This window comes from Catharus ustulatus, chromosome 3 (genome assembly GCF_009819885.2).
Source record: "Catharus ustulatus isolate bCatUst1 chromosome 3, bCatUst1.pri.v2, whole genome shotgun sequence".
NCBI lineage: Eukaryota > Metazoa > Chordata > Aves > Passeriformes > Turdidae > Catharus > Catharus ustulatus.
Window position 1 is genome coordinate 11,046,811 of NC_046223.1, and position 26,474 is coordinate 11,073,284.

The 26,474-nt window shown below is 48.4% G+C and overlaps 2 protein-coding genes across 3 annotated transcripts; one reads left to right on the forward strand and one right to left on the reverse strand.

Annotated features, from left to right (window-relative positions):
* The first annotated feature begins 2,747 nt into the window (after positions 1-2,747).
* RAB1A (RAB1A, member RAS oncogene family) lies at positions 2,748-16,256 on the forward strand. The gene is made up of 6 exons (XM_033054034.1): positions 2,748-3,133; positions 9,184-9,256; positions 11,308-11,403; positions 12,756-12,851; positions 13,823-13,954; positions 14,207-16,256. The coding sequence occupies exons 1-6, from the start codon at positions 2,748-2,750 to the stop codon at positions 14,402-14,404; spliced, it is 981 nt and encodes a 326-aa protein (XP_032909925.1). The 3' UTR covers positions 14,405-16,256.
* Positions 14,725-25,618, reverse strand: CEP68 (centrosomal protein 68). Of its 2 annotated transcripts, none has more exons than XM_033054033.2 (7): positions 25,547-25,618; positions 22,262-22,681; positions 20,320-21,774; positions 19,093-19,215; positions 18,785-18,881; positions 18,206-18,361; positions 14,725-17,515 (listed from the first exon to the last, which is right to left on the reverse strand). In XM_033054033.2, exons 2-7 carry the CDS (start codon positions 22,634-22,636, stop codon positions 17,484-17,486), a joined length of 2,238 nt encoding a protein of 745 aa, XP_032909924.1. In that variant the 5' UTR covers positions 22,637-22,681; positions 25,547-25,618; the 3' UTR covers positions 14,725-17,483. The 2 variants fall into 2 exon arrangements, with proteins under 2 accessions (XP_032909924.1, XP_032909923.1); XM_033054032.2 differs by lacking the exon at positions 25,547-25,618 and adding an exon at positions 24,773-25,535.
* Between the last annotated feature and the right edge of the window lie 856 nt (positions 25,619-26,474).

Consider the following 26,474-nt stretch of genomic DNA (forward strand, 5'->3'; position numbering starts at 1 on the left):
GCGCTCATGGCTTTTCCTTGGCTCTGGTAGAGCACTACAGCTCAAGCCGAAGGAAATTCTGCAGCTGATTTTACTAACAGGATACAAGAAACCTCTCTTTTCACAGGCAGAATTCAGCCCTGAAGGTATATGAATAATGTCTCCCTAACTGGCAAGCAAGGCCCCTCTGACCACCTAGTGGTTCCTGGTGTTACAGACTAACCATGAATAACCCCTGAAGGCAGGAGGAGGGACAGGACAGAATGTGATAGAGGGTTATAAATCACTGATGTGATCCCAGATAGAAACCAGGCAGGGGTCCTGAGCTTGCTCATCCAGTCAGATGGGTACACACGTGCAGACACTCGGCTGCAGATGTGACACAAGGCACCAGGTGACACCACAGCAGCAGGTGACCTCAGCCCGCCACACGGGAAGCAGAAAGTACCCCTGCACCTCCTGCAGAGATGAAGGACACACACTTCTTCCCTCTGCCCTCACACTGCAGCCACGGGCTGCTGCAGCTGCCACACTGCCTGGACAGTCACACAGATTAAATACGCTTTTAGACATGGAAGCTGTTATTTCGCTGAAATGAAGCAGCTTCCCACACTCTTATTAACCTGTGCCCTACTTCAGAAGTAAATCTAATTTGCAATTTCATAGTTAGCTGGTGTAGTGTTGGTTTGTCCCTATGTCTTCTCTGATTTGGCTGAGTACATTTATGTAGAACTCTGTGTGGCAGAGTCATATTTATTGTGGCTTGTGAGCATTATTCCTCACAGCAGAGTAAGGAAGTGGGGTGGTTGGAGCTTTTTGTTTCACTGGGGTAAAGTTAAAACACAAATGTTATAAATGTGTCTGCAAAACCGATTTTTGTATTCAGCAGAGAATGAATTGCTGTCTGCTAAACAAAGTTTGTCATCTGGGCTATTCCTGCACATGTGGCCACCTTCCATGGAGTGCCATGGAAGAGAACTACTGTACCAGAGAAGACAGCATATTTCAAAGGATTCATGGGATTTCTGATGGCAAACATCAAACAAAATGGGCATTGTTTCACGGATGCACAAAGTAATAGAGAAAGGCAAGTGGAAACTTCAGCAATGACCCCCACAGAAACAACAGAACGTACAGTAAGTTATGTGGTAGATTCAACTGCAGATTGTGTTACCTAACCAGCAGTGTGAGAGAGCAGAGGAAACCCAAACCCTGCGCAACCAGTGCTCAATGCTTCCTATTGCAGCCAGCACACTTTATCGACTTTTTGTAAGGAACTGAATGTAACTAAAACCCCGAAGATGCGAGTGGCTTTTTTTCATCTTATTTTGGGGAGGAAAAGGGACAAGAGCACAATTTCAGTTCCTCTGGGGCTTCAACTCTATTCTGATGCTGTCCAAGTGAAAGACACCCATTCCTGTCAGTTATTCCAGTTGTCCCTAAGTACGGAGCACATTTAACATCTAGATGTCTGCAGTAACACCTCCCAACTTGTAGCACAAGCCCTGCACACACATCCCTGCACTGGACGTTTCAGTGATCTCACAGCCCATTTGCAGATTGTTCCTCCTGTCCTTTGAGCTGGTTGAAAGATAAACTTTGGTCAGTGTATTATACTATGCCCTTTGTAATGAAATAGCATCGGGTAATATGTATTTAGTGGTGGGATTTAAATTCCCGAGCTGATTACAAGGAGCTGTTAAGACTCGTAAGGTTTAGCAGTGCCTTGTGTTCGAGACTCAAATGATGTGTTGTGTTGCAGCACTTGTGCTCTCTCTGATGCTGTTTAAAAGCTTTGCTAGGAATAAACCTGAGATCAACAACTGAAATGTCAGCAGTACAATTCGATATTCGGTGAGACTGTTAAAAGTGGTTGACTAGAAAACCAGTCTCCCGAGCTGTGAAATCTTCTAGCTTTAACAGGTTGCTTGCTCGCAGATCCCAGGTGTGTGGCAGTCTCTCCGTTCCTGCTTCCCAGCAGTCACTAGAGCATAGAAATATTTACGGCGCCTAAAGAATGTAGTGAAATGTGATTAATGCTTGTAAAGAGGTTTTGATAAAAGATGCAAAAAGGGACAGAGGCACGTGACGAGCACGCGCCTTAAGAGTTTCTCAAGATGCCCTGTGCTGCTCCAGATGCGCTTCCCGCGTCCATGCAAAGCCTCCAGCGCTGCCCGCCGCCGAGGGGCGGGAGGGGAGCGGCCGGACGGGCGCCAGAGCGGGGCCCGGGGCTCCCTTTGCTCGCCGCCTCCCTGCAGCCGCAGCCGGCCCGCATTCCCAGCGAGCCTTGTCCCGTACCATGGCCCCACCGGGGCTGCCTCCCCCGGCCCCTCCGCAGCCCCGGGCACAGGCCCTGCTGAGGCACTGACAGCCCGACCGGCCACGGTGCCGGACCCCGCCGGGCCCCGGGCGGGGCTGGGGCTCGCCTTATCGCCTGCAGGGCGCGGAGCAATCGGGAGAAATACTCCTGCCCGGGGCGCACCGGGATGAACCGAGGGGTGCTGGCAGAGACGGAGGAAGGGACGGAACGCGGGATGGCGGGAGAGACTGAAGGAGCTCGGGAGCTCGGGATGGAGCCCGGCCACGGCCCCGCCCCTCTCCGCCTCGCCCGCCGAGGCGCCGCCCCCGCCCCGCCCGCGCGCTGACTCGCCCGAGCTGCCACGTCTGCCCGCTGACGTCACCCCAGGCCGGCGCCTCCCAGCCAATCAGCGGCGTCGGCCGCCGCTCCGAGTCGACGGGGCCGAGGGAAGAAAGGCCAGCTACTACGCATGCGCTACCGCTGTCGCCGCGGCCGCCGGGAGAGCGAGTCCACAGGACGGGGCGCGGCCGGGAGGAGGCGGCGACGTGGACTCAGTTTCCCGTCGCGCCCCTCGGCCGCCCCCCGGCCATGTAAGCGCTGCTCGGCGAGCGGCCGCCCCGTTTCCTGGTCGGGCTCCGGCGGCCATTTTGGGCTGAGGCGCAGCGCGGAGGCCGCGGAGCGGTCGCGGGCGGACGGGCCGAGCCGAGCGCCGGGCGATCGCGGCTCCCTCGGACCAGCGTACCGCGGAGCGCCTGCCTCGGCGGCGGGAGGTGCCGCCGCACCGCCCCCTCACAGCGCGCTCGCCGTCCCTCGGGCCGCGGGCCCCACGGACATGTCCAGCATGAACCCCGAATAGTGAGTGCGGGACGGGGCGGCCTCGAGGCTGCGCTGGAGGCGCAGCGGTGCGCGGGGGGAATGCGGAGGGCCCGAGGCCCCCCCACCCCCGCGGAGCCGCGCCCGGGCCCGAGCGGCGGCGGGGGAGGAGGAGAGGTGGGGGGGGCGGGAGGCAGCGCGGCCGCCCGGGGGTGGGTCCCGGCGGGGCGGTGGGGGGGGTTAATGGTGTCCCTGGTGGGAGCCGGCATCCCGCGCCCCGGCAGCGTCGTGGGGCGCAGCCGCGGCGATTTTCCCGAACCTCGGGACTGCACATCGGGGCCTCGACTCCAACAAGTGATCGAGGGGACACCGGCGCCCTGTGAAAGCCGATCCCCCCGGCCGGTGGCGGCTCCGTAGCCAGGGGTCCACCCTTCGCTTTTAGCTGCAAGTCATGTGTGTGTCACATGGCTCTTGCAAAACACTTCTTGCCTATGTGGATTTTGCAACGCTGTGACTTGATAATAGAATGGTCTTGGTGCTGTTTCCAGCTGAAATAGCACTTGCTTAGGAAGCCTGGTGACGACACAAGGGCTTTTTGGGAGGGTCGTTGTGTGAGCATGGCCTTTTTCTTTAGTTGGCCTGCTCCGGAATCGGGCTATCTGAGCTCTCTGCTCAATGGTTGTCTGTATTCTGGAAATTCGGGGAGCTGTGTCCTGCCCACCAGGCTGTTGGGAACAATAAACTTTATTTTGTTAATGACTTTCTTGTGCGAGTTGGAGGAGGGACTTAGACTTAGTTTAGAAAGCAGTTCAAAAAAATCAGCTGCTCGTTTCCAACCGTCCAGCCTTGTAGGGTGTGTTTAGGATCCTTTCACAGATGCTGGCTTTGCTGACGTTCCACTTTGGGGTGGTGAAGCCACTGTCCCATCTGATGCCACTAGAGTGGCTCTGGTAGTAAAACGCACATGTGGTGTGACATTGCTGCTGTGGATATCCGTTGACATTGCTCTTGGAAGACGCCCACAATTTTGTCCTCTCAGCTGAGGCTCCTGACTCGTGTGGTCATGACTCCTGTGCTTTCCACTTATTTCAGTGGAGTTGGTTGCAAGCACTCTGAAGTCCATTAAAATCACCTGAGGAGCAAACAAGTAGTCATCGGCTAGTGAGGGAGCTGGTGACACCCAGGAGGTACAGCCAGGAACTCGAGTTACATCTTGGCAAGATTACATCACAAACTTGCTCATGTAGCTTTGGAAAACACCAAAACAGGTGTAGGCAGTGGATGAAAAACCAACTTCTGGTGCCCCATGGTCCTAAGGGGTCTCAAGAGTTAAACTCAAATATACCTTGGAGATTGTTGAGTTTTGTAGTGGGAGAACTGCCTGCAGAGTGTTAGGCCACTAAGAAAAATGAGTTGGAGGGGGCTTTTTTCCATGGATTTTTTTTTCCTTTCTTATAGTCTGTCAGCCCTCTAGACTGATGTAGAAGGTAGTTCCCTGCAACGAGGTACTGAGTGCTGAGGACAGTGTTTTCAGAGAGACTCGTTCTCAGTGGAGAGTGCTTGGTCCTGGGGAGCACAGCTGTGTTCTTGAAAGTGAAACAAAGAGGAAAAGCTGTAGTTTTGAGATTAGCTCGCAGTGTTAAATTGCCACTTCCTCAGAGGGCGGCATCTGGATGAGGGGAGGAGATGGGAAGGGTGTGGTGAGATGGACAGAAAATACCTGTCACTGTGCTGTGTGTACTTGGGTCCCTGTTAAAACAGGAACAAGATTTAAGGGTTGCTCCTTCTAGTTCACTGTAAGAGATACATTGGAAGTGCTTTGCCTATAATGTAACACATTCTCACTTCCCTATCACAGCTTCAGATTAGGCTGCAGCCCCAAATCCTCTCTCCTGGGCACACCAGAACTCCATCAGAAGTCAGTGGGATAGCTAGTTAAAATCTCTAACTAAAAACCTACTTCCTTCAGCTTTCCTGATAAAGCTATGGGGTTAGGTCCTGCTCATGCAAAGACCTGAAGGGGAGTTTTGCTTCTGAGAGCTTCCTTGAAGCTTGAGGGCTGTGGGACAGCCAAGTGGACTGTTAGGTTTTAGATTGAGTGAAGGAGCTGAAAAGGGGTAGATGAGATATTAAAATTAGCATTTGGAAGCTACATTCTGAAAACACCTGCCGACCCGGCACTGGGATATGTTCTCTCTGTTCCTCCCTCCCTACCGGTGTTTGAGTGAGCAAAATGTCAATATTGACTCTGTTGTGACTAGATCATGTCAGGTTCAGCATTTCCTGCCCTTCTGCAACTTGCATGTAGCATAAACACGCTGGTGGGGTGCATGGTCTGTAACAGCCAAGTGGTATCAGGAGTTAATCTTGATCAGATCGGTGTTCTGCCTGGATCTTGTTCCAGGTACCTTCCAGCACAGATGAGGAAACTCAGTGGGTTTTGGAGCAAATCTTGGGGGATTCTTTTTTGCATTCATCAGAAGTGTTTGGAAATACCAGTGAGGTGGGTTTCAGTTTTGGGTGATGGTGGTAGTAGATGACAATTGAGTGACAACTCCTGGGTTGCTGGAATCATCTGAAAGTGTTTGTGTTCTAACCTTTCTAAACAGCAATCTGCCGTGCAAAGTGGCATAGTGTTGTCTGGATTCTGTTTACTTAGACAAACAGTGTGTAATCAGAGTGACAATCATGCTCCTCTTCAAAATTTCTGGGGTGGTAGAACAAAGAGTGGGGATTGAGGCTGCCATAAGTACCTGTTTACAGTAAACCTGCAGCTGACATCAGTGATTAAAGCCAATTCCAGCAGTTCCTTGTTGCAGACAGATGAGTACTTTGGCATAAAACCTTCCTGGCATTTAAAAAATCCCCACATGCCTCCTTATATAAATTAGATAAACAGCGGTATCTCAGAGGCCCACAGGTCCCTCGTTCCACAGCTTTGACCAGGTCTGTCCTCAAGTTGATTTCCTGGTTTTCTGCTGAACTTGCTGACATGGGACATGTGTGTATCAAGAGAATGCTGCACTGCTCAGAACATCAATCCAGCTGTTTTGGAGGTGCCTTTTTTTTTTTTTTTTTTTCTTTTTTTTTAAGCAAGAGACAGTTACATTTAACATCTTTGTCCTTTATCTCTCTGGCAAGAGGAAGTTAAGGGGAGGATTTGAAAGCCTTGCTCTTACTCACCGTACCCACTTACCTTGCTGCACATGCTCTTCCAGTGTGCTCTTTTAAATGACCCAAGTATGACTGCCTTATGTAAATGGTGAGAAACAATTGAATGATTAACCTGAATTCCCACTGTCTCCCAAGGAGCGTGGAGAAGGCTGTGCTGCATGACTTGGCCAGCTTCATGAAGGCTCCCTAAACTGGAAGAGCTGATGAGTTTTAAGTCTCCTAGTATAAAGAGCAAAATTCAGTGTCTTCAGAAATGTTTGTGTTCCTCTTCAGGAATAAATGCCGAATAACCTATGTGGCTTGTTGGATGCATTGTTACAACTGAATTCTTTCACCCCAATATTCTATTCAGTCTAGAAATCGGTTTCTGCAGATTTCTGTAGTTTTTTTAAGTTTTATTTGATTTAAACTGTTGCTGTGCCCAAGAGCTGTCTGAAGCATCACACTCTAACAAACTCCACATTTAGTTCTTATGGCCCTAAATAGGCACCTGCTATATTTTAAAAGGTCTTGGTAGCTCTATCTTTTAAAGCTTTAAGCTGTACTTGGAAAGGAAGGCACTGTAATATTGAAATATGCAATGTTCTAAAAAATTATTACCCTAAGTTCCTAAAGTCTTATATTATTCCCAAACTGATGAAAGTCTTAACCAAAATTGGGTTTTTGTGACACAGCACCCATTTCTAAGGTCAGAGACAGAGCTAACTCAGTAGAGGCTGTTTCAAGCTGTGTTGGTGCTGGCACTGGTTTTGGTGGGGCTGAGGCAGGTGGTTTAAGACCACTGTATGTCTCTGTGGTTGTGGGAATACTGAAGCCCAAAGTGAGGGGACTGCTGAATAGCAAAGATACCAAGCCCAGTATTTAAGACTTCAGAGTTCTTGTTGTGTTAGCTTAGCATTTGTTCTGTGTACACACTGTTACTCTTCTTGTTTGCTGCTGAAGAGTAAGAGATTTAATGGGTAGGTTTGGTTGGGAGCTGCTCTTAACATGAGGAGTAACAGAGGAAGACAAGTTTCCATGTTTGGGGCCTGGGAGCCTGAATTACTCTTGAAAGCAAGTGGAGGTTTTTAAGTGGATCTCAGACCCACAGCTGAAGCCTTACCTCTTCCAGGAAGGAGTTACTTTTTTCCCATTAATTTTAGTGGAGACAATACAGTACTAATATTCGTGTGTTAATATTCTCAAAGGCATTATAACATGCTGCAAGATGTAAGTAATAATCTGACTACAGGATTGCTGAAAATTCTGTGTTTGTAGGGAACTGAGCACCCCAGACTTCCTGCTGGAGTTGGAAGGAGCTGAGTGAAAGCTGAGTTTCTGCTGCTCATGGGGGTGGAGTTTTCTGGTCTGTAATAGTGCTTCAGCCAACTCGAACCTACTGAGATGTGTGGGTTGTGGGGTATTGTAACTTATGTCCCTTGAACAGTTTGGATTAATTGTAATTCTCCTAAAGCCATCTTGCCTTGTGGTAGTACATGACAGGTGGAGTCGTGAATTCTATGACTGCCAACCTCCAGGTATCCTCTGAGGTTTTTTCTAATGTCTTTAGTGCTTTTAGCTGTACACTGTTAGGAAAGATTGCATTTTTAAGGATTGGGTTATTATGTGTTTAGCACTTCTGACTCCTCTCTAGGCTTGGCAGAAGTGCTGCAGAGACTGGAGGTTTCTGCCAGGTGTGTTCTGCAGCCTGGCCCAGACAGGTGAGAGGAACTTGGACACTCGAGCAGAGGAGTGGTGAGAAGCCGTGGTTGGCCATCTACTTGGCTGCTATCAGCTGGGGATGGATGCTGTTTCCTGGCTGGATTCCTGCCAGCCAGAGGCAGTGGCGACTCTAGGAAATAATAGGTGGGGACAGTGAACTCCAGGCACTTCACATATCCTTAATCTTTACTCACCTTGCTTAAGTGGGCATAAAAATATGGCTATTGAACTGTTGTGGTTAATTGAGAGCAGGACTTAGTTCTGGGCCATTACAGGGCCAAAGAGTTGTCAACTGAAAATGAGTTAGTGTAGTACTTGATAAGCAAAATAACTTGTGTAAGTGGTGGGTTGTTGTTTTTCTGTTACTTGTTCTCTAGCATGAAATTTCCCCGTTAGTCTTAGGACTAACACAAAAACTCATATTTTGCTAACAGTGAAATCTTCACCACTCTGTGAAGTGTAAAAAGGCTGGTCGGTAACATTGTGCTTATTCTTTAATGTTGGGAGGAGTCAACCTTAAGTACAAGATTTGTCAGTTCTTCCAGTGTATCTTGAGAATTACCAATACCACACATGACATCCTCCAGAGATGTATTCTCATCTGGGAATGACTTGAGCTTTGCTTTAATTCCTTGAAGGCAGGTGTGGTATTGGTCACAGTCTGTGGTGGAAGTTGGGTATTCAGTTATGCCGCTGCATTCTGCTGAAACTTAAATATGAGTAACTTGAACTGAGGAAGGAAATGGCTGCATTTGGCAGCTCCCTGCTGTTGGTGATGTGGGGCAGTGGAATCAAACTTCTGAGAAGCAAAGATAATGGCTCTGGAGGGCAGCAGGCTGTTACCACCACCTGTGTGTTATTTGAGTTACTCAGCCAAACAAGGGGGCTTGCACTCAGTTGCAGAGCATGATTTTCATCTCAGCTAGACCACAAAGGGCTGAGGTAGAACAGTGCTACTCCTGCTCATAGTCCCACTATTGTCCTCAGAGTAACTTCCCAGGAAGGCACAGTTCCACACAACAATGTTGTGTTCAGAGCAGCTACCTCACACTTCCCTTACCAAGTAAATTGTGAATAGAGGAGCTTGGAGTTGTAGATGATTTCCCTAGCAGTGAATTAATTTACCCTTCTCAAAAGTCATAATATACTGGCTGTAAGGAGCTTCATTCTTGACGGTGTTTTTCATTAAGTGACCTATTTTTTTTTTCCTTCTGCAGTGACTATTTATTCAAGCTACTTCTGATTGGAGACTCCGGTGTTGGGAAATCTTGCCTTCTACTTAGGTTTGCAGTAAGTGATCATGCTTGGCAACTATGTAAAAGAGGTACTTAGCAAGAACTTCCCTTCAGGTAGCAGGGCTGATGTCTGACAGGCCTGGTAGTACCAAAGAATAAGTATAGAATTGCAATCTCCTCCTGTCTTCTGAAATTGTGTCTATCTGATGTAATTATATGACTGAATTTGAAAGAAATAATATCAATAATATGTCCAGCTAAGATTAATTCTAATTTTCCTGTTACTTGAGAGCAAGATACCTTAATTTAACTTCCATCATTAAAGTAGTGATAGAATGCTGAGGATGGAAGGAATTCTGGGGGTGTGCCCTTAGGCATGAGGAGTACAGACCTTGATCAGTTACTGCTTGATAAGAACATTTCAGCCACATGAAGTTTGATGTCTGCAGTAAAAAGACCTACCAGTTGTTTAGTCACAGATGTAAATAATACTCGAGGAATAATAAGGCTACCTGCTTTTTTTAGTAAATGTTAAAATTGCTGGTGAGTTGTTCTGGCTCTAGTTTTCCTGTTAACAAGAAAATGTAAAATGGGTTTGATAGCTCTTAGTAGAAAAAGCTGAAGTCCCGTGAACTTCTTATCTCTGTCTATGCCAAAGTGCAGCTTTACGTGTCCATGGGAGGAGAGGAAGGGAAACAGGATATATGGGGTGTGAACTTAGAAACTTGAGTGTGACACTACTGCAAGATGATGGCTTTGTTTTCACAGCCTAAGCAATTCCTCTGGGCACCTCTGGAACAAGCCTGTTGTACCTGATACTATATTAATATGAAATGGTGATTTGGGTGTACAAACAGCCTCAGTTAAAGCCATTATGGCTACTGTTGGTACCAGGACAAACTGTAGGAAGATGTCACCTGCTCTGCTCACAGTATGGAGGCAGTGGGTTGGAAGTGATGCCACAGCTGGAGCAGCACTCCTAGAGCAGTCTAGCCTGTTTCTCTTGTAGATACTTTTGACTTTATGTGAATAATCCAACTCCTCTTTTTTGATAGCCAGATTAAGTTTGTCCTCTTATTTCTGGTGTTTCTTCAGTTGGGTAACCTTTTCCTTTTGAAATGTGTTTTTCCAACTAAGCTGTTTTGCCCTGACATAAGGAATTACCACAGCATACCACACCTGTGTTTTCTTGCAGCTGTAGGTTAAACTTCTTCAGGCTTTTCAAACATACCCTTTGAGTATTGAAATGCTGAGGAAATAAATGTCATGTCATTCTGAAAGGCTTAATACTTTATTCTTACTTGAATGTATTACCTAAGATGTCTTCCATTCACAGCCCAGAGGAATCCCTTGCTTTTGTGATACCTACTGGTTGCATAAAGCCTTTTGTGGTACATTGTACATGAAATTCTATCCTTTGGGTACTTTAGGAATAGAAACTTCCTTCATGCTGACAGTCACTAGAAGGTAGCAAAGACTGACCCAGCAGTTTCTGTGTGCTTTAAGGCCTGTTGGAGACTGCAGTCGAGTCCCTGCAAGCTGCTGGAGTAGTGTTTTTCCTCCTGTATCAACATAGGCTGCAGAGCAGAGGCCTCAGCACAAGTACTTGAGCTGTAACTCTAACCTGCCTTAGCAACCAGCTGCAGCAGCAGAGTATCTGACACTAATGTGTGATTGAGACCCAGCCTCTGACTTGTTCTGGGTAGCTGCTGTGTAACACAGATGAAAAACCATCAAAGGAAGATAAAAATGTGATGTGTTTCAATAACCTTAGTGGTTATTCTAAGTACCTCTTCAGTCTGCCAACATGAGGAAAGACTTTTTTACACTGCAGCTCACAAGGACTTGACGCTACAGGATTTCCAGAAAATGGGTTTTTTTTGACTGGTTTTTAAAATACAAGTCTGGCTGGTGCTTTTAAAAGCTGCAGAATTTTTGAAAAGTAAATACTTGGAGGAAATGCTTGGCCACCTCCTGGACTTTGCCATGAGAGATAAGGCTGGTTTTACAAGGAAAATAAGTACCTTTGTCTGACTGGTGCATAATGAAGTAGGTGACTGCAGAAGAAGTGCGGCTGGCTTGACTTACATTCACTCTCTCTCCTAGGATGACACGTACACAGAAAGTTACATCAGCACGATTGGTGTGGACTTCAAAATCAGAACTATAGAACTAGATGGGAAAACAATCAAGCTTCAGATAGTAAGTAGTATTTCTCAACTCCTGTGTGCTCCAGTCTATTGGAGCACAGAGTTATATCCATAGCTATTGGTGGTCATTTTTATACTTTAAAATATATTCAAATTCAAGGGCTGTTTTCCCTGTTAGAAGAGGTGAGGTTCTTGCAAGACTTCCCATGACTTGTCCTTAAAGAAGGGTGTTTATTATCATGGCTGTTTGCCTGGAAGAGGCAATCCTGTGCTGGAGTGTTCTCGTATCAAAACTGGTGTAGTTCTGCAGTATTTAGCCAGGATTTGTTTAAGTGCAGGAATACCACACAGTTGTCCAAGATACCTGAATTCCACAGCAGCTGTTACTATCAGGCTGCACTGTCTTAAGTGCTGGAAGCTGCTTTTGTTGATGTGAATGGAAAAACTGACACAAAGGCTTGTAACTGGCCTGGTTGCCTTAGCGCTGGGGTGGTGTTTTCTGGTTATGCTTTTGGCCTTTCACTTGGAATAAACAGGGGAAGAGACTTGGCAATTCTTTAATCTTGAAGCACTCTAAAAGGGTGACTGGTGTGATGAAATCTAATATCTGTGCAAGGTCAGACAATCCTTGTCAGCCACCACTTCCAGCTCAAGCAGACTCTCAGGACTTAAAGGCAATGACTCAGGGATTCAGTGTTGTGGAGCAGAGTCCAACTTACAGCCAGAAGCTTGAGCCTCCAGACTCTAATGTAACTGTCCTGAGTACAGAGCAGTCCACTAGGAATGCTGTCACTACTCAAATGTCTGTGAGTCTGTTTTTAATACACAGCTAGCCTGTTCTTGACACAGCTCCAGGAAGAGAAATGTTTGGGTGAGTCCTGTTCCCATCCTGGGTGGGAGAAGAGGTCAAGCACGTTATGTCCTTTCTTAACTCTCCCAGTAGGAGAAAGGAACCAAGTTTGTTACCCTTAAATACCTTTGCTGAAGCCTGTGTGCCAAGAAAGTTGAAGGGAGTGGTTATGTTAGAGACCTGCAACTCTCTGACCTTATTCCTAGCAGGTTTTCAAGTCCTGGGTTGTGTTTGCTCTTCTGACCACTGAACCATGGCTTCTTCATGGGTCAGAACTGCTTAATGTTTTCCCCAGAGAGATCTCTTGACTACGCTTGGCTGAAACCAAAGAAATGAGAACAGTTGAAAAGTACCTACAAAGTGTAATTCTCAGTTAAAATGCATGATCTCCTCAAATCCTGTTTGATGCATACATCGTCAGAGCCACTGCTGTAGCTGTGGAGTGGATGTGGTTGTCATTGGATGGCTGCTCTGCTGAGCTGTGTTTCTGGAAGCTGATGTAGAGCACTGGCTCAGCCACACTGCAGGAGCTGACCCTGTCACTTGTCTTGCAGTGGGACACGGCGGGACAGGAGCGGTTTCGGACTATCACTTCCAGTTACTATAGAGGAGCTCATGGCATCATAGTTGTGTATGATGTTACAGATCAGGTATGTGCTAAACCTGTGCTTATAGAGTTTCTCCAGGCTGATGAGTAAACCATGAATTTAACAGCTGGGCACATCTTAAGGAGACAGTGACACAGTTCTACAGACTGTGTTAAGGCTTACCAAGCTAAATGTTTGTGTTTGCCTCTGGTTTGGCAGAAATAAAACACAGAAATAAAAAGCAGTGGGATTTGTAGCTCCTAAGCAATTATGTCTTAGGCTTATCCTAAAACTTGGTGGGCAGGTAACTGATTTTTCTGTGTGAATACATCTCACCATGCCTTTGGTAGCAGGAAGTCTGAGTTACTGATGGAAGTTGTTGAAAGATTTCTGAATGTACTTGAACTGCGATCTACAGTAAAGACTGGCATTTGGAACAGAAAACTGTCAGCATGTGTGCAGGATACAACTGAGCCAGTGTTTTCTCTGAAAGGATCTCTGAAGAACTGGTGCAGTTGTTTGAAGGGCACTTGGGAAGTATAAGGTTTCCTGAATTAACAGAAAAACAACACTTTTGTGTTCAGTCACTAACTGGAGTATCTGTCCAGCATTTCTGGAGTCAGAGGTTGTTCCAGCATATCTACAACAAGGTGGCTTGCACCTAATACCTGATGCTTTGTAAATATGTGGGATGCATCTGGTTTCAGCTGTGTGCCATGTCTCTTATCTCTACTACAGGAGGAAGAAGAGTCCCAGATGGTGGATACTGAATATTCACTATATGGAGCAGGGAAAAATAATAGGGGGAAGAGTACAGGAAGGGCTGTGTAGGGCTGGGAACAGGAGCTGTATGGCCTCTGTGGTGACCAGCCTGTCCAGAGGCCATCAGGGAGCTGGGCAGCATTAGAGTACTGTCCCATGGTTGTGAATCACATGGATAAGTGCAGTGCTTCATACTCTTTCCTGGTCATGACCAAAGGGATAGTACTGAACTCTTTATCGAGGGCCTTGCTTACAATTCTCTTCTCTCATAGGAGTCTTTCAATAATGTCAAGCAGTGGCTGCAGGAGATAGACCGTTATGCCAGTGAAAATGTCAACAAGTTGTTGGTGGGGAACAAGTGTGATCTGACCACAAAGAAAGTAGTAGATTATACAACAGCAAAGGTATGTTGGGGGGTGCTGTGTTTGCTTGGCTGAGCCCCTGCTCTGGTTTGTCATGCACAGAGGTTCCAGTGCAAGGATGTGTCCTCGTACCACAAATGAGGGCAGTTCAATGACCCCCTGCCCTGCAGGTCATCCTCAGACTGGAGATGGGGTGTGTGGTGGGATCCAGGAACTTGCGGGTTATCCCAGTAGTCCTCCAGAAAACAAGGAACCTGTGTATGAGCTCACTGTCCACTGTTTCTTGATTTGCAGGAATTTGCAGATTCTCTTGGAATTCCGTTTTTGGAAACCAGTGCAAAGAATGCCACAAATGTAGAACAGTCTTTCATGACCATGGCTGCCGAGATTAAAAAACGAATGGGTCCGGGAGCGACAGCTGGTGGTGCAGAGAAATCCAATGTTAAAATTCAGAGCACTCCAGTCAAGCAGTCTAGCGGAGGTTGCTGCTAAAACTTGCCTCCCCACTTTTGTCTCACAACAATGAATTTGCAATCTGAACCCAAGTGAAAAAAAAATATTGCCTGAATTGTACTGTATGTAGCTGCACTACAACAGATTCTTACCGTCTCCACAAAGGTCAGAGATTGTAAATGGTCAATACTGACTTTTTTTATTCCCTTGACTCAAGACAGCTAACTTCATTTTCAGAACTGTTTTAAACCTTTGTGTGCTGGTTTATAAACGTGTAATCCTTGTTGCTTTTCCTGATACCAGACTGTTTCCTGTGGTTGGTTAGGATGTATTTTTGTTTTGATGTTTCTATTGGCATGTTTAGATGTCAGGTTTAGTCTTCTGAAGATGAAGTTTAGCCATTTTGTATCAAACAGCACAACAGTGTCTGTCACTTTCCATGCATAAAATTTAGTAAGATATATGTAAGATCTGATTTGCTAGTTCCTTCTTGTAGAATTATAAATGGAGAGATCACACTATCTGATTAATAGTTTCTTCATACTCTGCATATAATTTGTGGCTGCAGAATATTGTAATTTGTTGCACAATATGTAACAAAACTGAAGAAATGTTTAATAAATATTGTACTTATTGGAAGTAATATCAAACTGTATGGTGATAAATATTGTCTTAATTTGTATGGCTAAGGGGGAAATCAGGCTTGCATTGTGCACAAAACGACATATCTGTGTGTGCAGCCATGGCTTTCAGACCTTCCCTGCAACTTGCCCACTGACTGTGGCCCCAAAGCCTGAGCTGTAATGGTGCTTAAGGCATGAGTGCTGTACCAGAAACACCCAGCCAAGGTTCATGAGGCATAATGCACTCTGAATGTACAACAGTTCCCTAACTTAGTCTTGGAACTTAATTTATTTCTCAAGGACTCTACGTAGGGAATTCCTGTCAGCTTTGCATAGCAGGGGAGAGAACGGTATTTCCCTAACATGAACGATTTCAGTGAAACCTTGAGGAGGTATAACTTTCAACCAGTATATTATGTTTTTTCTATATACTGTTAACTCCATCCTCTTTTAATCAGTATCTTCTGACTTAGTGCAGCAGCTTAGCTTCTATTCCCTTCTGCAGCAAGGCACCAGGAGGGTGACATGGGGATAGCAAGGCCCCCACCAAACTGTTGCTCAAAGTAGGCGCTTTCTCAAACAATTTGGAACTAACCAGCAGCCAAGAGGTTTTGGATGGTGTGTGATTCTTTGTACAGAGCTAATCAAATCATTAGTGCCTGATGTCTAGCTAAAAGCCACAGGAAAGCTAGCCTATAACACTTCCTATACATGTAAAATTGTTCAGCTTTATCTAAACTCAAATGTTCAGCCTATTCTGTAAATAGTCTCATGTTTGAAAGACCATGTAACATTCCCCTAGTAGTAAATACACCCTGTGCTAGTAAAGTAAAAATATAGCCTAGATATGTTGTGAGGTATAAACTAAAACTGGTGCAAATATCCTCTGATTTTTTTTTGGGGGGGGGTGACTTTGGCTAACAGCTTTCTTCAACATAGTTGCATAAATCAACAGGCAATTGTAATACATAAAGTATTGTCATGGTTAAGTTGAACTCTTCCACTTGAGACCTTCACAATAAAGTGATGTGCTTTCTAGTAGAGATGTGCTTGTTGGTATAATTCATTATAAATGTGATCTGCTGCTCCTCAGGAGCAGGAGAGCAGTCAGTGCTGCTGAGATCAGGAACTGAAGCAGAAGGAGGTGTATTGAGGGTAAAACATTTTCCCTGCAGAGAGTGCACAAATGAACTTCACTGTCAAGATGCCTGCTACATACTATCCAAACCAATGTTAATATATACAGTAATAAAAGCATTGCAAAACCAGTTGGGCTACACCAGGTCTTTGGTGGTTCTTTGTTTCCCCCTCAGTCACAGATGGGTCACTGGGCTGGTGCTGTTCCATGCTGAAGCCTGGGGTTGTCAGGCTGAGCTGTGTGACAAGGGTAGAGCAGGCCTAAAACTCCTGGGAAGATGCACTCTTGTTTCTTGCCTGTGAGCTGAAATATTGAGTTGTTGTGACACAAAGCACCAAAAATTTGCCCTTCAAGCCGAGGATGTAGAAGATGGGAGAATATCAAACCCCCTCCCCCACAAACCCCAATGAATTACTTGCTGTAACTGCTTCAGTTTAACTTTGCTTTCACCTTGTACTTGTGCAGAACAGAAACGTCTTTGTGTTCTGTTCGCAGGAATGGAAGGAAACGATGTATTCTGCACAAGAACACCATGATCACCATTCAGGTTAAAGGTTAATTAAAGCCAAGTACCAACATTCTGTAACTTTTTTTGGCCACTTACCTTACACTGCTTCAGAGCTGCCCTTTTTCTGTTGGAGAAAGGATTTGGAAACCCTTGATGAATGTTCTGAGCAGTGATTTAACTGCAGTAGCTGGAAGGGGGAAGGTACAACTCTTCACCCCAGGAAACCAGCACAGTACTAACACAGCTCCTGCCAGCAGCAGGTAGCGGCAGGTTATACAACCTGGCTCGTCCCTGCCTGAACTTGCTTGTTTATTATTTTATTTGGATTCAGTATTAGGTTTTTTTGTGTTTATGAATAACAAAATTTGAAGTTAAATAGGCTCTGCTTCAGCAGGGAGTGGTAATTATAAACAGGCCTTCAGTTTGCTCCCAAGAACCAGAAGGAATTGCTATTTCTTGGCTTCTCACACCTATTTTTGACGAGCATAAACAAACCATGAGAACAGGGCTATTAAAATCACACGGCTTTACTCAGCAAGCTCACGGCACACTATGGATTGCTGAATTAAAAACCTCTCTTCCTGACATTTTGCTAATACAGAACAGCTCACTTCAATAAAAAAAGGGAAGCTGCGTTAAAAAAACAAACGAGAAAAGGCCAGCTGTACATTCCTTACACAACTCTGGACATCCCAGCACACCTGCTGTACAGGGAACCTTTCTCAAGCCATGGCACAAACCCACACTGAAATCAGCCCTGTGGGCAACTGGACACAGATTTTGGCATCTCTGGAGAGGTGATGGAGATGGTTTGGTGCTTGCTGTGATTCTTCTCAGTCTCCTGATGGGCTAATGCAGTCTAGGTCTGACAGAGGCAGCACCTGAAATAAAAAGAGGTGTTTGGTGCTGTGCTTTGTCTGCAGTCTGGCAAAGAAACCCCCCTGCTCTACTCCCCCCAGGTAGGGCTGGGTAGAGGCAGCAATTCAGAAACCACAACAAACCAAACACTACTTAAGACACTTTCCTCTTCTAAGAGGCTGGAACCCCTGAAACACTTGCCTCCAGTTTTCTTTGAAGGGAGATGGTCAAGAAATAAGCAAACAAGTTTTCTAGCCCCTTTATTATACCTGAAATCACTTGCTTCTTTTTCCCACCATTATACAGCAACCAGAATGTTTCTGAGAAAATACAAAACCAAAAAATACCCCTTCCTCATCTCCCTTGTGCTGTGCAAGAGATCTGGGGAGAGCAGGTGTCTGTGCTGGACTGCTGCTGTCCCCCAGCCCTGAGTGACAGGGACCTGCCTGCCAGGTCCCTGCAGAGCTGCCATCGCTCCCCTTGTGCTCTTGGGTTTCATCAGCTGGTTCACCCACACTGCTCTTTCCCTGACATGGTTAAACACGACAGGGCATCTATTTTGAGTCTCCCTGCTGCCTTCCCAGGCTTTCCAAACAGAATCAAAGAAATAACAATGGAGCCCAATGTTTGGTGTTTGCTAATTCGAGTGTTTCTCTTCCTGTGCATCCTCCCCTCTTTGCCCACTGCAGCAAGGCTGGTTTGCCCCTGCTTACCAAGGGAGCAGCCGTGTGCTGCACCCCCCTTGTCCTGTCCCGCGTCCTCGCCCCGCACAGGGCCCACAGCAGCCAGGATGGACTTGTACAGCTGCTCTGCGTGGCTTTCGAGCTCTTCCGACTGCTTGGCAATCAGACACAGCGTGTCTTTCAGAGCTGGAAAGCAAAAATTTCTGAATGGAGGTGACAGGAATGTGATAATTCAGTGTCAGAGCTGAGAGTTCTGCTTGTCCAGGCAGACTCTGGAAGGTAATCAAGTATTAAAAATCAATAATGTGCTGTTCATCCCATCACCATTGTGATGCAACATTTGCAGGGGATGGGGACCAACCCAGGAGGCTCCAGGCTCATCATGAAGATGTAGAAATAGGAAGTCTTAAAGAAAACCTTTGGAACTGTGCAAGAAAGCCCATCCATAATGCAGCACTCAGCCTTTAAAGTCCCTTTAGTGACTGCAGTTACAGCCCACCCTTTAGAAACATGGTGCTGGCCAGGCTGGGCCAGGGATTTTGGGGGCCAGATACCTTAGCCAGCACCACCTGTGTCCATGAGTGGCCCCACACAAGTGTTCCTTCTCACCTGGTGAATTTGATGCCATGCAGTCCAGGAGAGCTTCCCCCCTCTGCAACACGCTCTCAGTCAAGCTCCGGTGGTCGGCCACATCCTTCCTGAACTCCTGGCAAGGCAAGGAGATGAGCAGCTTTTTTTAGAAGGGTTTTTGAAACACACACCTCTGGCAGGTTCCCAGGGAGCAGCTTCCTTCAAGCAGGTTCCTGGTGCTCCCACCAATCTGGCTTTGCAAACCCAGCACACCCTGGACCATTCCTGTGATGCCTGCCTTCCCAAGCACAGGAGAGGGGAGGAAGCAGGGCAAGGGTGACACCCACCAGGTAACGGTGCAGCGATGTCGACACGCTCTCAGCATCCGGCGAGGGTGGCACCCAGCTGCTGGTGACATCCACTACAGTGTACAGCCAACGTATCAGCTCTTCCAGCTGGCAGCAAAACATCTGCTCAACAAAGCATAAAAATCTATTTTTATGCATCTGTTTCTGCAAGAGACAGCACAGGGACACAGAAAGGTAAGGCAGTGGAGTTTCAGAAAGCACCTGTTCCCTGTTCCTCTCCAATCCTGGCACAAAAACATCCCTAAGCTTGGGAAAACAAGGATCAATGGGAAAAAGGCAAAAATTAACTTAAACTCCTGAACAGCTCCAGCACTCACTGTGTGGCAAGAATTGAGGGTCACCATGAAATGTCTGCATGGAGAGGTGCTAGAGGCTGGTAGCATCCAGGCTGAAGGAAGAGGTTGGTCTCCACCACCTCCCAGCCCAAGAGATATCCTCATCCTCCTCCTCCCCCTCACCAGAGTGATACAGTTAATTTGCAGTTGCTTTTCCCCAAGGGATTGTCTCGTTCAATTAAGTGCTTTCATTTATTTTTAAAGCGTCTCAGTAAGGGATTATTTTTGTAAGATGCTGCATGAAACCCAGGGGCCTCTGCTGGCACTAAAACCACCTCAAGACCTGCTCCTGCTCCTCAGGAGTTTTCCATGAAGCAGTGCTTTTCCCTGGCACTGCAATTTGGCATGACAAATGCAGAGAAGATCCTTTTAAATCAGCAGGGTTATTTCCATACCAGAGGAGGGGATGAGTTTGCAGCTATGTGCATGATAACACTCCTATGCAAACAGCCTAGCATCGTTTCCAAATTCATCCCAGCACTGGGGTGGGAAGAAGATGGAGAGGAGGGTGACAGCACAGTGCTGGGACAAATTTAATAATCCACAAAATAATCATGAAACCCTTCAGAGTTGCTGCAGCTCCTGCCTGGTGCAGCAGCACTGCAGTTCGGGTGGGGAGGGGGACCCAGCTGAGTGCCACATCTCCACCCAGACTGGCCTGTGACACCGAGGCCCAGGGGAAAGCAAGACGGGCTCTTGCTCCATCAGAAGGAATTATCTGCTCTGGTGAGCCCCCCTGCATAAATTACCACCAGCTGCCAGGCAGGACACATCATGCAGAACAGAAAGCTTTAATTAATTGTGCTGTAAAGACAGGCACATTTTATGCAAGATCTTCCCAGATTAAATATTATGTCTGGTCTCAGCCTACCTTAACACACTGGATAAGGGACTCGCTCTGCTGGCTCTTCTTTGGATGCCCCTTGACCCGTGGTTCATTTAGGCACATCCCATCCAATGTGTCCCTGAGACCAGGTGGTAGATGAAGCCCCTGGGGAGGATCCCTATGGATCCAGCTGTACAATTCCGTGTTTTCTCTGCTGGGCTTTCGGGAGCTGCGGTGTTGCCACAGTCCAGCACAATCCTCAATATTCCCTCTGTCATCCCTGCCTCTCACTTCTCCAAAATAAGCCATCCTGGATGAAAGGGGCTGCTTGCTGGCGCTGTGATATGGAAGGCTATGGTGATCATGCCCGGGCAACCTTATAGTTATGGAAAGATTGGACAAAAACTGAGCCAACCTTTCCAGCTCCTGCAGTCTTGGAGGCAGGGAAAGAAATTCTTCGTCACCCTCCCACTCCTTCCTCAGGGGGAGCACTCCTGTGGTGGGTAAAAACCTACTGGTGCTTTTCACCTGCCCTGTGTAGTTTGGGCAGGGGCTTCCTCTGTTATCCCAGCTTCTCCCATCAGCAGCAGGGCGTCCAGGTGAGCTTGGCCCAGATGATTCCACCCTTACATCCTTAGCAAAACCTCTGGAAGGATGAGAGGAAGCACACCTTGTAAATGATGCTTTGGCAATAGGCAAAGACTCATAGTAAGAGCCAACTCCTGAGCAGCCTCTTTTTCCAGGCTTTGGGGTGGAGAATCTTTCTGCAGAGGCCACAAACTCCCAAAGTCCATTTTCTCTACTTCCCTGAGCCTGCCCAGCTCGGCCATAGATGCTGGTGGACCTGGACATGCCCTCAGGAGAAGCAGAAAAGCTGTCCAGACCTATTCCTGAATCATAGAGGAAAGGCTCTGGCATCCTTCCCAGCCTGTACCTCGGCTTCAGCGGGTAAGCATAGTCCAGCAAGTCCTCGTACTCTTTGTTGGGGTTCCAGTGGGGTGAGCTGCGGTCCGGAGATGGAGGCAGCGAATCCGGAATGGCACAGGCCCAGTAATCGGCTTGGTAGGAGGAGATCTCCCGGACGCGCCTGACGGTGCTGCGGTAATCGAGCAGAGGGCCCGGGGGTTCCCGCCTCTGCAGGGCGCTGCCTTCCGCTCCCGCTCGGCAGCGCAGGTCCTGGGCAGCCGTGGTGGCCGCAGGAGAAGGGACATCCGTGCTGGCAGGCAAGCTTCCGGACGGCTCCTCGGAGGGGCCGTTTCCTTCTGAAGACAGAGCGGAGAGGCTCAGCACAGAGCGGCTCCGCAGGGCGCTCTCGGGGCTGGGCGGGGTTGGGGGTCTCAGGAGCTCTGGAGTGGAAGGACACGGGGATTGAGCTCCCAGACTCTGCCTCCGACAGCCAACATGGGCATCGAGGCGGCTGTCAGCAAGGATGTTCTCCCCGGCAGAGCTGCGCTGGCTGGGAGGGCTGGACACTGGGTCCCAACAGCCCAGTGCCTTCACCTGCTCAAGGGTGGGATCGAAAAGGAAAGGGAGAGAGAGATGAGCATGAAATGAAGCACAGCATTCAGACAAAAGGCTCCTTTCTGCCGAGATATGGAGATAAAAGCCCAACCCTGGACCTGCCGTGAGCTGAGGCTGCAACTCTGTTCCATCTGTGGGACGGCCTGCAGCTGCTCAGAGCAGGGCTTGTTTTTAAGGAAAGGCATCTCAAGGGCTTGGGAAGCTGCACGAGCTATTTGGCAGCAAGAGGCTTATTTAAAGAGCACTGTCCTGAGCAAGTTCCCAGCTCTGCACTGGCAACATGGAAATAGAAGCAACAGCTTAGGTGTTGGAGCCCAAGCCCTTCCCCACCACACACCTTAGCCTGGGCACACTCCGGCTGGGAGAAATGGAAAGCCCTTGCTGGGACAGCCCTGACAAACAAGCCCCCACCTCTCCTGGGACCTCCCCGTGGTGCAGCAACACCTGCAGGTACAAACCCTCTCACCTGCTGTTCTTCTGAAGAGAGGATCCAGTGGCCAACTCGACAAGACACAGGGCCACCATCAGCAGCTCTATCCACTAACACCCCTTTCCCTGCTCTTGCTCTGGGAAATCTGGGTGCAGATGCTGAAGACACTTCCGTGTGGCAGCTTGAGCCTCCCTGGTTAACACCAGTGGCCATGTGACTGTGTCTGCTCACTGCTACACTCTCTGTCCCTTGCAGGCTGGGCTTGGCTTCCTCTGTCCCTAAAAGCCGGTGCAGGCTCCCTGACAGCTCCAGGAAGTCCGTCTCCATGTCAGTGCTCTCCCACGTCCCATCGCCCTCGGCCTTCCTGCTCAATGACTCTTCAGAAGGTGATTTTCCCACATCCACGGCCATCAGGACAGAGCTACTTCCACAGGACGATGCTGAGCCTCGGGCTCTCTGGAATACACAGCACAAAGCAATGGCATCTCAGCACACCCCCACATCTGGTTTTGCCCAATAACAGAGAGCTTAAGCATGATCTGAGTGAGACCCCAAAATTCATAAAGGAGCAACTTGGTACACCAGGTGGGACAGTGGAAAGAGCAAACCCTCACATCGCAGCAGCATTTTCTACTTTTGAGGATGTGACACACACGGAAAATCTCATTCCAGCTCTGGCCCTGCCAAGAACAAACCTGGGCTTTATACCAGGCACTGGAGTCCTGCACTGATGGCCAGTGTCACCAACAACTTTGTGCACCATGAGGTCACTGAGCCCAAATGAGACATCACTAACCAGGACATGAAGCACTTCCTGGTGTGGCTGAGCCCTGAAGGGTGTTGGGGTGGAAAGCTGAGCATTTTTCTAAGATACAAACCCAAAGCCTTGAAGTAGAAGCCATCCAGAAGCAAGAAACAGCAATAAAAATTAGAGGGGGAGGTAGGAGGATGTAAAACTCAAACCTAGCGCTCAGCTCTGCAGCTTCTACCTCAATTCATGAATTAACTTTTAATGGAAATACTTGCACTGACTGGGCTTGAGTGAGGAACTGCAGCAGGACAAGCTGTGAGACAAATGAAGGAGACCCAACACAGCCTCCTCCAGCAACTCCAGCCCAAACCAAGGTGTTGGCAGCAGGGAAATGTCAGCGGAGTGGTTTTGCTGGTACACGCCCAGCTGGTGCCAGCAAAGAGACCAACCAAGGGAGCATCAACAGCAAACTCAACTAAAAGGAAATTCAAATTAAAATAAAAAGAGGTGAGAAAGAATTCCCAAACAATACTTGGAAGTGGGAAACAAGGTGATACTCACTCCCTCTGCTAGCTTTCTCACTCCCTCTGCTAGCTTTTTTGTCACAGTCTCATTTTATGATCCACCCCTCCCTCCGACAAGCGAGGTTTTCCCACGGGCACGGGAACAAAGAGCGGCGGGAGGACGCGCCGGGTCTCCAGGGGAACCCAAATCCCCAGCGCAGGCACAACCTGCGGCAGCCCCCGCAGCCGCCTGTGCCCTCCCCAGAGCCGGCAGCTGATCCCGCACGGCAGCGGCTGCCGAGGGGACGAGCACAGCCCGGGCTCCGCCAGCCCGCAGCTCACAGCTGGACCCCCCCAATCCACTCCTTAAATTGTTACCAAAGCCAACCCTACGCACATCAAAGTTTCTGAAATGGATTGCACTGCTCTCTTCCACCCTCAGAAAGGTTGCATTTCCACACAAAGAGTTGCTGTAAAAAATGCGATCAATAAACCTGCCCTTGTTACGTGACTTAAAAATATATATTTACAAAAAAAAGAAAATATATATAAAAGAAAGAAAAGAAATTAAGGCATCAAAGCAGCCTCTAAAGTTTAAAAGTGAATGTGCTGTAATCAGAAGTCGCCCTCAGGACAACTTTATTTTTAAGATGCCAGGTTAAATTCAAAGGGATTTGAACATCATTACCTCCACCAGATTTGGTGGTTTCAGTCAGGTGTCAGCCCACTAAAAACAACTGTAAAAATCATGGAAGTTCGACCTTAAATCTGAAAACTAGGTGTTAAGCAACATAAAATAAAACTTATAGGTCACGACCCATCTGTTATTTTCCTAACTGTGTGGAGAAGGGCAAATATTCTGAACTTAAGATAATTTGTTATCTTATGGAGGCAGCATGCCCCCATTGGTCTTTTAAAAAAGAGCAAGTGCTGGTTCACAGGTTCATTAAATCTCCAGAAGCTAATTGGATGCTAAAGAGAAACCAGGAAACCTGCCAATACACAGGAGTGAGAGTAAATCTGCTTACTGAAGGATTTGTAAGGGTATTTAAAGGGACACCAGAGATCTCACTGCATTTTCCAAAGTCTCTAATTCAGGCAGCTGATTTCAATTAACTTCAGAGGGAACTGGATATCCAAACCACACCTGGACACAAACGAGACGGGGATGTCACACACATCCCACACACAGAACAATCGGCAAAAAGTCACATTTAACAACGAAGTGAGAACACTACTGCCGCTAAGAGCAACTCCCAGCTACACGAGCGTCTAGAAAGCAAGCTGTCTCACCATTTTCCAACAAGCCCAAAAAAATTCAGAGGTCAGGTTGCCAGTGGCAGCGACGCATCCAGATTAACCCTGGCGACGGGAAGAAGCAATCCCAAATCCACGGGCAGGACTGAAGAGGGATGTACGACCACAGCTTTCGGCACGGTGGAAACTTTCCACTGGCCTCAAAAGCACGGGAAAACAGCCCAAACTCCCAGCTACACCCAAGCCCTCCATTGTCTCACAGAAACGATACCCATGGCCGTGTTTTTAGATAACAGGGCAGGACAACGGGGCTGCTTCATTCGTTTCAAAGGGACGGTCCGCAGGGATCTCTCCTGAAAAGCGATCCCCGAGGCTTTTCAGGCCGTCAGAAGAGAGCTGCCGGCCAGGGCGCTGCACAGAGGGGGGCGAACAAGGAGGGCTCTATCCAGGGAGCGGCTCCCACCGCCCCTCGACCGATGGAATGCCGCGAGAGCAGCGGATGCTGATGGAATTTCCGTATCCCGCCAACTTCGCTTTGGCGGGGGAGCATTTCCGAGGTTGCTTTGGGAAAAACCCACACCGCTTTCGCCCCTCAGGCCTGCGGGATCTGAGGGCTGCTATTTTCTGCTTCTCTCCTTGCCCGCTTTCTGTCCGCCTATCCACCCCTACAAAAAAAGGCAATTAACCAAAAAGACGAGAAATAAAGGCAAACAGGCCGAGGAGGCGCCGGGATTCCAAAGGGAACGCGGCCCAGGATCCCCGGGATCCCCCCCGGGACCCCCCTCACGCCGCGCCCCGGTCTTCACTCACCGAGCGCCGGCCCCGCCCCCTCCGTGTCGGCAGCCAATGGCAGCGCCCAATGCGTCAGCACGCGCGCCCCCGCCGCCCGGCAGCCAATGGGAGCGGAGCTCGAGGGCGGCCCCGCCCCGCGGCCGGCGCTGACCCCAGCGCGGGAAGGGCGGGGGCGACACGCGCTGGCCTCGCCCCCTGGTCTGCCCCGGCCCCTCACGGCCCGGCCCGGATCCCGCTGGGAGCTGAGGAGCGTCCCGGGACGCCCTTGAGGAGCTTGTGCCAACAACTGGGTGTTTCCTTGTACCCCTATATTGACCTTCCCGGGCCTGAGCTGTGCCCTGCCAGCGTTACCGCGCTGCAAACCGACTGAAACTGGCCCTGCGCAAGCCGCGGCTGCCCGCGCCGTGGCCAAGGGATCCCGGTATCCTCCAGGCACAGCTGCAGGATGCGGTACCGGTGCAAGACCTCCCCTAGGGATGCCGGCCATGCTCTGCCCTCGGGGCAGCTTTCTGGAAAGATGTGGGGTTTGTACCTGGCCACACCCTTCCTCGGTGGCTGAAGATATCCTGACAAGCGCCCATATCACGCAGAAATACAAACCTTTCTCCTTGCTGCTGTCCATTGGCTGAGTGTGGCTTTTGTCCATGTCACCTACTCCTGGAGATTATTTCTTAACTAATGCTGAGATTTTCTAGGGATCAAGGATCTGATAAAGTACTTTATGGACAATATTGTTCCCAGCTTTAGGCCAAGAGGGACCAAAGAGACATCCTGGGTTTGCTCACCAGTTTGGCAGCAGGGTGAGGGGAACAGCACAGGTATCCCAAGCCCCTGGCTAATGCTTTGGTTCTGACCACGCTCCTTGGTCCTGCTCTAGCTCTGCCATCCCAGTGTTATGGTTCAGATTCCCAGTGGCTATGAACTGGGTTTTATTCTGCTGCACCCA

What these genes read in the sequence shown, in the direction of transcription:
- RAB1A (XM_033054034.1), top strand. Translation starts at nt 2,748, where the DNA reads ATGCGCTACCGCTGTCGCCGCGGCCGCCGGGAGAGCGAGTCCACAGGA. An exon ending in TGTATGATGTTACAGATCAG is followed by an intron (nt 12,852 to 13,822) that starts GTATGTGCTAAA and finishes CTTCTCTCATAG; the next exon opens with GAGTCTTTCAATAATGTCAA. An exon ending in TAGATTATACAACAGCAAAG is followed by an intron (nt 13,955 to 14,206) that starts GTATGTTGGGGG and finishes CTTGATTTGCAG; the next exon opens with GAATTTGCAGATTCTCTTGG.
- CEP68 (XM_033054032.2), bottom strand. An exon ending in TCTCTTCAGAAGAACAGCAG is followed by an intron (nt 21,775 to 22,261) that starts GTGAGAGGGTTT and finishes ACCCTTGAGCAG; the next exon opens with GTGAAGGCACTGGGCTGTTG. An exon ending in CATGGCATCAAATTCACCAG is followed by an intron (nt 18,362 to 18,784) that starts GTGAGAAGGAAC and finishes TTTGCTTTCCAG; the next exon opens with CTCTGAAAGACACGCTGTGT.